Source organism: Lynx rufus, unplaced genomic scaffold (assembly GCF_022079265.1).
Source record: "Lynx rufus isolate CCGP_SWC_20201006 ecotype Redwood Valley unplaced genomic scaffold, mLynRuf1.p SCAF_5, whole genome shotgun sequence".
NCBI lineage: Eukaryota > Metazoa > Chordata > Mammalia > Carnivora > Felidae > Lynx > Lynx rufus.
In genome coordinates, this window is record NW_025814867.1 from 108,983,657 (window position 1) to 108,997,695 (window position 14,039).

A 14,039-nucleotide genomic window follows, 5' to 3' on the forward strand; every position below is an offset into this window, starting at 1 on the left:
GCAGAGACCGTGGTTCTTACGAGTTAAAGGTTGGTGCCAACCCCGCACCAAGCAGGTCTGTCGGTGCCATTTTTGCAACAGCATTTGCTCACTTTATGTCTCCATGTCACATTTTGGTAATTCTCACACTATTTCAAACTTTTTCATTGTTATTATATTTGTTATGCTGATCTGTGATGTTACTATTGTAATTGTTTTGGGGCCCCCCCAAACTGTGTCCCTTTAAGACAGTGAACTTAACTGGTAAGTGTGTGCTCTGACTGTTCACCCACTGGTTGTTCCCCAACTTCCCCCTCCTCCTTGTCTCTCTCCTTCTCCTCAGGCCTCCGTATTCCCTGAGACACAATAATGTTGAAATTAGGCCACTTAATAACCCTACAATGACCTCTAATTATTCAAGTGAAAAGAAGAGTCACACATCTCTCATTTTAAATCAAAAGCCAGAAATGATTTAGCTTAATGAGGAAGTCATGATGAAAGCCTAGACAGACTGAAAGCTAGGCCTCTGTGACAAACAGCCAAGTTGTGAAAGCAAAGGAAAAGTTCTTGAAGGAAATTAAAAGTGCTAACCCAGTGAACACATGAATCATAGGAAAGTGAAGCAGTCTTACTGCTGATATGAAGAAAGTTTTAGTGGTCTGGAGAGAAGATCTAACCAGCCACAACATTCCTTTAAGCCAAAAGCTAATCCAGAACAAGGCCCCCTCTACAATTCTGTGAAGGCTGAAAGAGGTAAAGAAGATGAAGAAAAGTTTGAAATTCACAGAGGTTGGTTCATGAGGTTTAAAGAAAGAAGCTGACTCCATAACATAAAAGATAAATCAGCAACTGCTGACACAGAAACTGCAGCAAGTTATCCAGAAGTTAACACAACATCCATGCTGCAGCCCATGAATCAAGGAATAATTTTGACTTTCAAGTTTCATTATTTAAGAAATACATTTTGCAAGGCTAGAGGTGCCGTAGATAGTAATTCCTCTGATGGATCTGGTCAAAGTAAATTGAAATCCTGGAAAGGGTTCACCATTCTAGATGCCATTAAGAAGAGGTCAAAATAGAAACATGACAGAATTTGGAAGAAATTGATTCCAACCCTCATGGATGACTTTGAGGGGTTCAAGACATCCACAGAGGAAGTGACTACAGATGTTGTGGAAATAGCAAGAGAACTAGAATTAGAAGTGGAGCCTCAAGATGTGACTGAATTGCCGCAAGCTCATGATAAAACCCGAATGGATGGGGAGTTGCTTATTATGGATGAGCAAAGAAGTGGTTTCTTGAGATGGATACTACTCCTGCTGAAGATGCTGTGAAGATTATTGAAATGACAACAAAGGATTTTCCATAAAGTCAGTTGATAAAACAGCAGCAGGGAATTTCTACTGTGGATAAAATGCGGACAAAATCAAACAGTATGGCATGCTACAGAGAAATCATTTATGAAAGGAACATTCAATCACCGTGGCAAATTTCATTGTTGTCTTATTTTAAGAAATTGCCGCAGCCATCCCAGCCTTCGGCAACCACCACCCTGGTTAGTCAGCAGACGTCAACATCGAGGTAAGACCTTTCACCAGCAAAAAGATTACAACTCACTGAAAGCTCAGATGATGATTGGCCTTTTTTAGCAATAAAGTATATTTTAACTTTACATTGTAAATTTGTACACTGTTTTTTGGGTAAAATGATATTGCATACCTAAAAGACTGTAGTATAGTATAAACATAACTTTATATTCACTGGGAAATCAAAAAATTCATTACCAATATTTATTTCACTGGGTGATCTGGAACCAAACCCTCAACATCTCCAAGGTATATCTGTATTTGGGCCACATATAGATTTTCCTTACACCAAAGTTGTTTTGTTTGTTTCTTTGTTTGTTTAAATTTTAGTTAGTAACATACAGTGCAATATTGGTTCCAGAATTCAGTGATTCATCACTTACATACAACACCCAGTGCTCATCACAAGTGCACTCCTTAATACCCATCACCCATCTAGCCCATGTCCCATCCATCTCCCTCCATCAAAGTTTTAAAAATATTTCTTATGTTAATATGGTTTTTTCTACCACTTTTAAAACTGTATTTTTTACATTCAAATTAATAATCTATTTAAAGTCTTTGTGGTGTATTGAATGAACTATAGATCCAATGCAATATTTTCTTCATGGTTACCCACTTTGCAGCACTGTTTTTAAAATCTTTTTATCTCACTGATTTGTGATATCACAGTCTATCATATTGTAAACTCCCATATATTTTGGATCTATTTCTGAACTCAATAAAATATTCTAATTTTTGTGTACATGACTAATCTTGCATAATATCACATTCCTTTAATAATTTTAGAGCTATTATTAAGTATAATATCTGTTAGGGCTACACCCTTTATTTAGCCATTGGAATATCCTGCCTAATAAAAATTTTGTCTTTTCAAAGTGTTTTATAAGTGGAATCATGCCCTATGTAACCTTTTGTGATTTGATTTTTTATTTACTGTAATTATCTAGCGATACACCTATGTTATATATACCCATAATCCATTCTTTTTCATTTAGAAGTAGCATTTCATGACATTGATGTACCACAGTTAATTATTTACTCATTGAAGAATATTATTTTCTTCCAGTTTTTGGCTAATGAAAATAAAGCTGCTATTAATATTTGTGCACACATTTTTGTATGTGTGAGCCTCTTACATCAACTTCATTATCACTGAGAAAAATGTCCAGAAATGTAATTGCTAGATTGTAGGGTGGTTGCATATTTAGTTTTCTTGTTGGTGTATTTTTAAGTTCTAAATTTTCCATTTGTCTCTTCCTTATGTCTTCCATTTCTGTTCAGAGACTTCCCATTTCATTGTTATTTTTCCATTTGTTATAAGCATGTTTGCTATTGTCTGTTAAAGCTTTTTATAATGACTGCTTTAGTCTTTTGTAGATAATTCTAAACTCTCCATCACATTTATTTTTGTTCTTTTTCCATTTATTTTGAGGTCTTCCTGATTGTTGCTGTGTCAAGTGATTTTTACTGAACGTTGGGGTTTGGACTATTAGTTATGAGACTCAGGATCTTATATAAACCTTATATTTTAGCTGACTTCCTTTTCCAACACTTCATCAAGGAAGGAGGGATGCTGTGTCATTACTACCACATAGGAGTAGAATTCCAGACTTCCCCTTGGCCTTTCTTGACACCCAAGGAGCAGGGATCCTGTTAATTCTGGATAGAGTGAGAGTTTCTACTCTCCACTGGGCCTCCACTGACATATACCTGACTACATAGGGTAGGAGTGGCCTCCACCAACACCACAAGGACTATGGCCTTGTTACTGTGGCATTGTAGTAAATGGCCTGACTTTCCACTAGGATTCCTCTGATGTCAACCCAATAGGACATGTAAGGGTATCTCATTATTGCCAGGGGGGAGAAGTACAGAAACCCCACTCCACCTTCTCTGAAATCATCCCATATGGGATATTGGGACACCTTGTTACTGACAAGGGTAGAAATTTGGCTCGCCACTCAGTCTTTGCTAGCGTGGGTGGGGATGTGGTATTAGACTAGAATAGTACAATTATTGTGTGAAAGCTTTCTGTCTTACTAAGCTACTCCTTTCCTAGTCTTTTGTATTGAGAGGACAGGCTTTGTCATTCATTCATTCATTCATTCATTCAAACGGGTTTATCACCCATTCATTTATTTATATCTGTAGCCATTGATATATCTGAGTTCCTGACTTCTTCAGCTCTAAGTGTGGGATATAAAAGGCAAAAAGAAAACCATAATTCATTAGGTCTTAGAGTCCCTAGCTGATCTAACCTTATCTCTATATTTTTTTATTATTCTTATACTTGTTTTGTATATAATATTCAGAGTTTAAATATATATACTTGTTTTGTATATAATATTCAGAGCTTACACACACACACACACACACACACACACACACACACACACTTAGGAGGAATAGGCAAAACTATCTACTCAATCTTCCCAGAAATTTTTTCAGGACATTTATTTTTATTAAAAAAGAGGATATAAGTTTTTCTTTTTTCTTACTTGTTTACTTCCCTTCTCTTTCCTTCCCTTTTCTTCCATTCCTTTCCTTGCCCTTGTCTCTTCTCTTCACCCTCTACTCTTCTACTCTTTTGTCTTGCCTTGTTCTTTCTCTCCTCTTCTTGTCCTTCTCTATTTTCCCATTTCAGTTATTCTTTTTTTTCTAACTTTTGACTTCCTTCACCCATTTCTCCCACCCCCAAGTCCCCACATCTGGCAACCACTAATCCGTTCCCTGTGTCTATGATATCCATGAGGGTTCTTTTCCCATCTGATATCCATTCACAATTTCTTTATCCATTCATCTATCATTGGACACAGGTTTCCATGTTTTGGCTATTGTAAATAATGCTCCAATGAACACGGAGGTGTATAAATCTTTTTGAGTTAGTGTTTTCATTTTCTTGGATACGTACCCAGTGGCAGAATTGCTAGATCAAATGTTGATTTGATTTTTAATTTTTTTTTTAATTTTTTTTTAATGTTTATTATTTTTGAGAGACAGAGACAGAGAGCAAGCAGGGGAGGGGCAGAGAGAGAGGGAGACACAGAATCCGAAGCAGGCTCCAGGCTCCGAGCCATCAGCCCAGAGCCCGACGCGGGGCTCGAACTCACAGACCGCGAGATCGTGACCTGAGCCGAAGGCAGCCGCTCAACCGACTGAGCCACCCAGGCGCCCCTTGATTTTTAATTTTTTGAGGAAGACCCATAGTGTTTTACATAGTGGCAGTACCAATTTACATTCCTACCAACAGTTCACTAATATTCCCTTTTCTCCACATCCTCACCAACACTTGTTATTTCTTATCTTTTTGATATACCCATTCTAACAGGTATGAGGTGATATCTCTATTATAGTATTGATTTGCATTTCCTTGATTATTGGTGGTATTGAAGATATTTTCAGGTACCTGTTGACAATCTCTATGTCTTCTTTGGAAAATATCTATTCATATCTTCTGCCCATTTTTAAATAAGATTGTCTGGTTTTTTGCTATTGAGTTATATGAGTTCTTTATATATTTTAGATATTAGCCCCTCATCAGATATATGTTTTGCAAATATTTTCTCCTATTCAGTAGATTGCCTTTTCATTTTGTTGATGATTTTCTTTGCTGTGCAGAAGCTTCTTAGTTTGATGTAATCCCACTTGTTCAATTCTGCTTTTGTTGCTTTATGGTTACTTTTAATTAAAAAAAATAATGTTGCAGTGTTTAATTGCAAATCTTATCTTTTTCATGGCAATGACTTTCCAGTGAGTTTAATTAATCTTTAAAATTTTTTCTCAGCTATTTTTTACATTTTTCTGGTAGTATACTGGAACACTGTAAGCAGTATCTTCACTTGCTTACCACTCACATTTGAAAGCGTTGGATTTCCCTAGATTTGTCATTTTCTGGGACTCTTTGGGCAATGTGGAATGGTAGTGACCTCTCTCATGGATTTCCTCAATGCAAGGTTCTCCCACTTTTGTTTTACAATGGCCAACAAGTTTCCACTGAATGTGGCATAATTGTGTAGTTGAGTTTTCTCTGCCTTTCTGAACTTAAAGATATTCAAGAATTCTACGATCAGCCCCATGTTCTTCAGGTTCATTCACAAGCCTATTCCAAGACCCTTATCTTCCCAGGTGAATCCTCCACTCTTTAGAAGATGTACTTTTCCTGATACTTTCTGAGATCCGCCACTTCTGAGGTTCTAGTCATTCTCTATCCCTTCATTCTCCATATTCCCCAGGGCTGTTGGCTTGTTGGGCCTCAACCCTGTTCCTAGCAACTCCCACTCCCAGCAGTACCCTCTCCTTCTGTTGCACATTTCTCCTGGCTGTTTCTGAAATCTGCCACTACCAGGACCACTCAACACTGACTTTTCCTCCCCGCTTTTCCCACCACCTCTCCCCACAGAACTTCCTGCAGGCCTCCCTCTGCACCATTTGCTCTTGATCTTAATTGTTTTTATTATCACTCACACCTATCTGGGGATTTCTCAGTTTTCTTTTCCACCTAGTTTCACTGCAACTGACATCTGAGAGACTCATTTAGTAACTATTTCATTCTCTATAGTTTCTAATAAGAACACTGAAAAGATTCAGCATGAAGCCATAGTCATACTAGAAGTCTGACGATCACATTCCAGATTATCACTATGTGATCATTATAGAAATTTTGGAAAATAAGAAAAACATCAAAACAAAATGACTCACAATCCTCCTATGCATAAATAACCACTGGGAGCCTGTTGATGGATTCCCTTACAGTCTTTTCTATCATATATTATACAAATGAGGTCCATTGTACATAAAACTGTATATGCTGATTATTTCACTTCATATTTCAATTCATATAAAATTTAAAGAGCCACATTATTTCCACGCATAAAAATACCACAAAGACAGAAAGGGAGGAGATAGAATAGGACCAATCTTTTTTTTCTGTTTTATAAATAACTTTATATAAATTAATGTCTGTGTGAGTTCCCAAATTACTAGTTCTCCACAATCCACTTAGTCATTTCCTTTCCTCATTGCTGAATAGCCTTCATTGCTCCCGAGTTTTACTATTTTAAATATCACTGATAAAACATAAAATCATAAATATTTTAGAGTATGTTTCAAACCTGTAGATACAGAATCAAAGAATATAAAATCTTTTAAGGTTTTGATATATACTGACATGTTTTTCCCAAAAATGTTGCCTAAATTAACAGTTCCAGCAATAGGATATAAGAGTATCAGTTTGACCTAGTCTCTGGACATCATCTTAACCTTGATTAGCTGATAAAGCATAATCTTTTGGTTCCCATCATATTACTCCCATAATGTGTTAATAAGCAGCAGTGATCTGAGCCAACTGCATTTTGTAAGCATGATTAGAAGCCATTGCTTGACTCTCAAGTCTGTTCTGCTGTCAGATAAAAATGCTGAAAGGAAACTGGGATGATTGAATGCTTTTATGATCAATGTCCCCTTTCCCCAAATGTAGATTACATTCACTCTATCATTGTCTATTGGAGAATGAAGTTGAAGTTATTGGCTCTGTTAAAAAAAGGAGTAGTAGGCTATATCATACTTTCATTTAAATACTGATAAATGAAGAAAAGCATTCTGGGGTCTAAATTATCTGGACCATTACTTTAATTTTACTCTCTTTTGACATATGATGAGACAGTCTAGCTGTGGGTAAATAGTACCTCCCACTGCCTTTCTCTTATTGCCAATAATATCCTAACCATGCTTTTTCTAAGACAGTGAAATATTCCCACATGTCCTAAACATGAATAAAACATCTTTGATGGACCTAACTTACTTGCAGTTCTCATTCAACAATAGCTTTATCAGCATTTTGTGTTGAAAACTCTTCTCAACTTTTATCCTTCCAGCTTTATAAGGACTAAAAGCTCAAAATATAAAACTTTACATTTAAAAGCTATAGAAGTGCCCTACAATTATTTGTTTATATAACTTGGAGTTTTTATTTCAATTATCTACAATTGGATCTTTGCTCTCAATACAAGACTTACCTAAGGAAGAGATCATATCGAACATCATCATTTGGGTTCCCTGATGGGGTTGTGTAGCAATAATCCATTAAGACATTCCATCTGCAGAAAGAAGTAAGCATAATATAGAGTCAGAATCTCCTTTTGGGTATTAGTTACTAATCCTAGGGAAGTAAATATTGACAAATGCCTCACCCCCACAAAATAGAACTATGTTTTTGTTAGTTATTTCAGAGGCTTCTTGTTTATTGAAACATTCTCCTAAGCTCAAGATGTTTAAAAATCTGCAGCAAATTGCCATCCTGCATCAAGTGGAGTTAAGGCTAATATCACACACACACACACACACCACACCACACACACACACACACACACACACACCACAGTACACACACACACACACACACACACACACACACACACACAAATTGTGTAAAAAACAACTGGTCAAAGTGAGAAGAAACAAAACCTAAAAGCAAGCTTTATAGATACTTCTATGTTCACTGTATACAGCAATATTCTGTTTCTGGAAGTTACTAACCCTAACAAATGACAGAGGATATTATAATATCACATACAGCAAGGAGTTTGGTACATAAATTATACACTGAAAATTATGCCAGAATCAGTGGGGATGAGAGTAGGAGTCCATGAATGACACTGTGGTAGGTAAAAGAAAACCATGAGGCAAATACATAATCTTCCCCCATATGGCTACACTGTGCCTAGATTTATACATTACTTCATTCCAACTCTGATGTTATAAAAATTACTAGCCTATGGGAAGTAAATGCCAATCATTTTTTAAATCCTGAATTTGATAAGATGATTTCAGGATGTAAAGTTTATATTATATGTGATAATGTTACATGTGATAATGTTATTATAGGGTAGGATTGAATCTTCAGCTTTTGAATTCCCTTTCAATTTTGATCATTCTGGTTTATCTAAAACTTGGTCATATGAAGCTTGATCGCTTTGGGGTTTTTTACAGAGATGTTTCTGAGGATCATTTTATATAATTCTGGCCCAGATCATAATGGGGAGAGTTCCTCTGTTTTTTAATACATTTTTATTGAATAGTAACATACACACTGAAAAGCGCATAAATCACCAGTGTTCATGAAATGACTACATCTGACCCATCATCTTTCCCATGAAAGAATAGAACATTGTGGTATCCCACAGGTTACCCTATTCCAATAGGTCTGCCTATTCCCTCTTCCAGTAACTCCCCCTCCTTCTTTATGGGAAGACTTGTTATTTCCCAATTAATGACACAAAATAAGTGTCCCTATTCATCTTTGTAATTTGCTATTTCTATTTATTAGCATTCCTAAATGGTGTGACAATGGCAGCATTATTTAAATTAAAAATGAATGAGCTAACTTTATGATTCATAAGGCTTTGTGCAGTCAAAACGTTTTAACCAACAACAACAACTAAAGAGTTTGAAAATACCTGCCATCCAGATTAGTGGCTTGTACAGCTGCAAACACTTTGGTTTTCAAAGGTAATCCTATACTTGGGATAATTAACTGCTGACTGTAGGTTGAATCCTAATGATGAAAAAAATAAGAAATTAATTCATCATTGTCTTCCCAACAACAGCACATTTACCACTTAAAACCATAATACCATATAAAAAAGGGGGCAAATCACCATAAAACTACAGAATTAACCCCAAAAATGATCTAGTTAATCCTCTAGTTTCTTGGCAGAACTGTTCTTAAACCACATCCAAGTAACAAATCATTTCCATACATAAATCCTTTTGTTTCCATAGCTTATCGTATATGGTGGTTAATGTTCTGTGTATTTAAACCGCATTCAGTGATTAATAGTCAGTGTTTAATATTTAATTTGTTTAATAATCAGTTGTTAATATTCAGTTTATTTAAATGAATACTTCATTTATTTAAATTAAATTAGTGGCTGTTATGCAGTTTCTCATCTACTTTAAGCCCTTTCCCATTGGGGTTGTAGGTCCTTATGCTCTTGATAATCTCTCATTTGCCCCCAAATCACTTATCTGGCAATTGGAAAGTACCAAAATTTAATTGAAAACCAAAAAAGAGACCAATGAGTCCTCCAAGTTGCCAAAATGCATGCCACAATATTTCCTTCATAAATTCCTTGATAGTTACTTATAGAAAGGTGTCTCAGGACTTCACTTCTATCTTTTTCCTCTTCGTGTATAGCAATTCTAGAGAGCTTATTTATACCATGCCCCAATTTACAGTATTAAAGCAATAGGTCAGAAACTGAGATGTGACAGCTTTAATTTGATAATACAGAAAAACAGAAAAAAAATTGTAAGATGCAAAGAAGAAAACGAAAAGAAAAGAATTTCTAAAAATGTAAACTGTAAAATCAATTGGCATGGAAGCAAATTGCTTCTCCCAAATTTAGTAACCTTGAATCTATTTTTCAGCAAAGGAAAAATGTTAATGTTCATTATGAAATTTCAAAGTCATCAAGCAAAGGCAAAATACAGAGCATATTCTGTTTAAGAAGGCTGGGAAGAAAGCAACAGGTTTTGAATTTTTAAAATTACAAATTTTTAAAATTATAGTATGAATGCTTTACTCTTGAAAAGGTTGCACTCGTGTGAAACATCTCATTCCCAAATACAGCCAGATAAATGAGGGAATATATGTCGTACTTCTCTCTATCATAAATGATAATAGCTCCTCTAACCATTTCCAATAGATACTTTTATTTATCTTTCCTGTTCTCTTTAAAAACTTCTCCAAGTATTCCACACCTCATTAAATATATAGATCCTTATTTTATTTTTTAAAGGTTTTATTTTTAAGTAATCTCTACACCCATCTTGGGGCTGGAACTCACAACTCCAAGAGCAAGAGTTGTATGCTCTACCGACTGGGTCCGCCAGGGGCCGCCAGAGATTATATACTTGCCTCAGTAGTGTCTTGAAGAACGTTGACTTTGTTAGAATTATTATACTGCTAAGTCATTTGCAAATGAATCAACAAATATTTCCTTCTAAAATTGCTTCTAAAAGGTAATGTTTTTACCTTACTTTTTTTTCCTTTATTTTGTATAGTTTTTTTTTTACTCTTATTATATTGTCCCTAAAATCAATTATATTTATTTTAGATTTTTTTCTTCAACTTTGAAAAGACATTCGTATTACTGTAACACTATTTCAGGTTTACTCTTTCTTTATCCTCTCAGAAGACACTAACATTTAGATACAATTCAAATTCACAAAATCATCTTTGCTTTCCACAGAGAAGAAAACCGATACATTTATATTACACAAAAATAAGGCCACAGTTCAACTTGAAATAATCCACATAGATGGAAACTGAATAGTCAATAAAATTATTTTATAAATTATTAATATAAAAATTATTTTTTATAAATAAAATTTTCCTAAGTACATTTACTGGGTGCCAGAATACATAGATATGAACAATTGCACTGAACTAGATATAAGTTTTCCTTTCCAAATAACTAATCAGAGAATGAGAGTAGTAGGTATTAAATGTAACTTTTCATCATTCAAAAACTGCATGTGAAATAGGAAGACTTGGCCACAAATGCTTGTGTAATGATATGTAATTTGAAACGCTGCAATAAAATTACACTTGGACAGCTAAATGTTAGTGTTTCAAACAAATAATAAATATGATTTGGGATCAATTAGTGAAAGTAAACAAATTTTTTTTCTCATGTAAATTACTAGGGCTTTTTTTTCTCATGATTACAATATAATTGACTATATTACCTATAATGTATTTTTCATCTTTGTGACTTATTTATAACTGGAAGCATGTATAAATTACTAGTTTGGTAGTGCCCTGTAACATGACAAAATATTATGACCATGTCATGTTAAAAACAAAGTAGTCTTTGGCAGTGAAACGCTTCTATATGTTATAGTAATGATGGGTATAAGTCATCACGAATTTGTCAAAACTCACAAAATACACAGGAAGAGTGAAACTCAATGTAAACTATACATTTCAGTTAATGCATCAATATGGGTTCATCAATTATAACAAATATACCCCCAAATTCAAGGTGTAAATAATAGAGGAAATTGTGTACAGGCACAAGAAGTCTGTGGGAACTCTCTACTTTCAGATCAGTTTTTCTGTAAACCAAAAACTGCTGTAAAAAATGGTCTGTTAATTAAAAAACATAATTTGTGGAGAAATTGTTCAATTTTATTATTTATTTCATTGTCTGGTAAATAACTTTTAAAATTCAATTTAACTTTTTAATTCCAACATTAATGATACCTTTATTGCAAACTGGTTAAAAATGAGATGTGTCTGCTTTGTTTTCTGAAATATTTTTCCACATCCTATTCTCATCAGATCTTAAGATGTTAAGTCTTGTCAAATAAAAAGCATAGACATCAAAAAAGATGAGATGTTTTGACACTACCTAGTTCATTTATAGTCTGATATCAATATCAAACAATTGGTTGCCTTTTTTACCATAGAATTATAATCTTAAGGTTATCACCAAATTATAGGCTTTTATTTAGCATTAAGATGCTAGCTAGAAAGTTTTGGGGGCACCTGGGTGGCTCAGACAGTTAAGCATCTGACTTCGACTCAGGTCATGATCTCAGGATTTGTGAGTTCGAGCCCCGCGTCAGGCTCTGTGCTGACAGCTCAGAGCGCGGAGCCTGCTTCGGATTCCGTGTCTCCCTCTCTTTCTGCCCCTCCCCCACTCTCAAAAATAAATAAACATTAAAAATTTTTTAAAAAGATGCTAGAAAGTTTTTGAAGGATTATGTCTAGTTAACAATAGAGGAATACTATTTCTAATGATAAAAGAAGGACCCTCACAGCAAAGCTCTCAACAAATCCACACTTCTAAAGTTTTATTTTCTGCTTTTCCAGTAAGGGAATAGTTTAATTTTACACACAAAAAATAATGGTGTCATTAAATACCATTTGGGCATGTTTTTTACTTTTTTAAAATCAGGAATTTTCATCTTTGTTTCACTCAAAAATAACCAACAATACTGAACCCAAACCAGTCACCTCAATTCTACCTCAGGGAGCTTACATGTATAAATCAGCAGATAGGAACTTCCCAATTTAAAAATACTGCTCAAAACAATAATAAATATCTGTTCATATTGGGAATGAATACTGGCACATATTTGCTGAGTATTATAGAACCAAGTAAGTTGGTAGTTTCTCCTTGCAGAGGAAAGTTTAGAAATGACAGAAAGGCCATCTTCATTCCAATACATTTTAATTTGTTGTTTAGAACTCAGTGGTGTCAGACTACAAACTTATAAACATGATTTTTTAAATGCCTTTGGAAAATGTCCTACTACAATATTTATAGCTCATTATATTCAAAGTATAAAGCACTGACTTTTAAATCAGTTGCATGAATTATAACTCAGTGCCATGATGACATGAATAATAATGTAAAAATCAGATTCATAATTTACCAAAATGTTGGTTGATAGATTGAAAAATTGATATTTAAATCAGGCATTTAAAATGTATGAATAAAAATTTTTAATCAACATGAAAATATCATTTGGGGGATTAATGTTAGAGTTATAAATAGAAATCCATGTATTTTTTACGTTTTCCTGCCGCTGTCGATATTTACATGACAAGAGTTTAGACAATACTATGTAGTCAACCCAAACTATTTCAAATGTGACAGAATTGTCATCAGCCAAAATCCATTTTGAAAATATTAACACATTCATCACCAAGCGTGCCCTCAAGAGAAGTAGCATTTGGACTTTTCCTATCTTTTTATCACAAAAATATTACTGCTAACATCTTGACCCTGACTATGGCTAAACACACACACATACACATACACACACACATGCAAATAAATATATACATATAAATGTAGATAGACACTTGGAATAACTATGTAGAATCACATTTACAAAATAAAATCTAAGTCATTTATCAACTTTTAGAAAGCAATGGAGTTTTTAGTATACCTTTATCACTAGGATATATAAAAATGGTAGTAAAGGTGGATAAATGTTACCAAAGTATAACGGGGTTAATGTGGCCTTTGGTAGATTTTGATATAAAATCCATCCACATAAATGGCTCCTCAGTATGATGAGAGAGAACATAACATCCGTCACCCATCAACTTACATTATAAAGGAGCAGGTTCAAAGTGCTGACAAATGTACCATTGTTCTCTCTCACAGAAATAGCAGCTGAGGACCTAAAACAGATTTAGAAAAAGGAAAGCATTGATAGATTTTAAATTAAAAGTTTCAGTAATACCTTAATATTAGATTTAAGGCACTAAAACTCTTGAGTAAGCTTGACATACTTTTACCTAGGTCTGGAGTAGGCACACGATTTAAATCATTGAACGTATCAAAAAGCAAAAGAGACCAAATAAAGACAAACTGTTCTTTATGATCTTTTTATTTATAAAGGCATTATTTCCATTTTGCATTATATATATGAGACTTTAAAGAAAAATGT

The 14,039-nt window shown here is 34.4% G+C and overlaps 1 protein-coding gene across 1 annotated transcript in view; it reads right to left on the reverse strand.

The window, feature by feature from the left end:
- Positions 1-14,039, reverse strand: part of ZPLD1 (zona pellucida like domain containing 1) — a 42,395-nt gene that overhangs the window by 9,077 nt on the left and 19,279 nt on the right. Inside the window, exons 4-6 of the mRNA XM_047100516.1 lie at positions 13,698-13,770; positions 9,023-9,120; positions 7,583-7,663 (exon numbers count right to left, since the gene is read on the reverse strand). Of these exons, the coding sequence (XP_046956472.1) occupies positions 7,583-7,663; positions 9,023-9,120; positions 13,698-13,770 (252 nt within the window). The remainder of the gene's footprint in view (positions 1-7,582; positions 7,664-9,022; positions 9,121-13,697; positions 13,771-14,039) is intronic.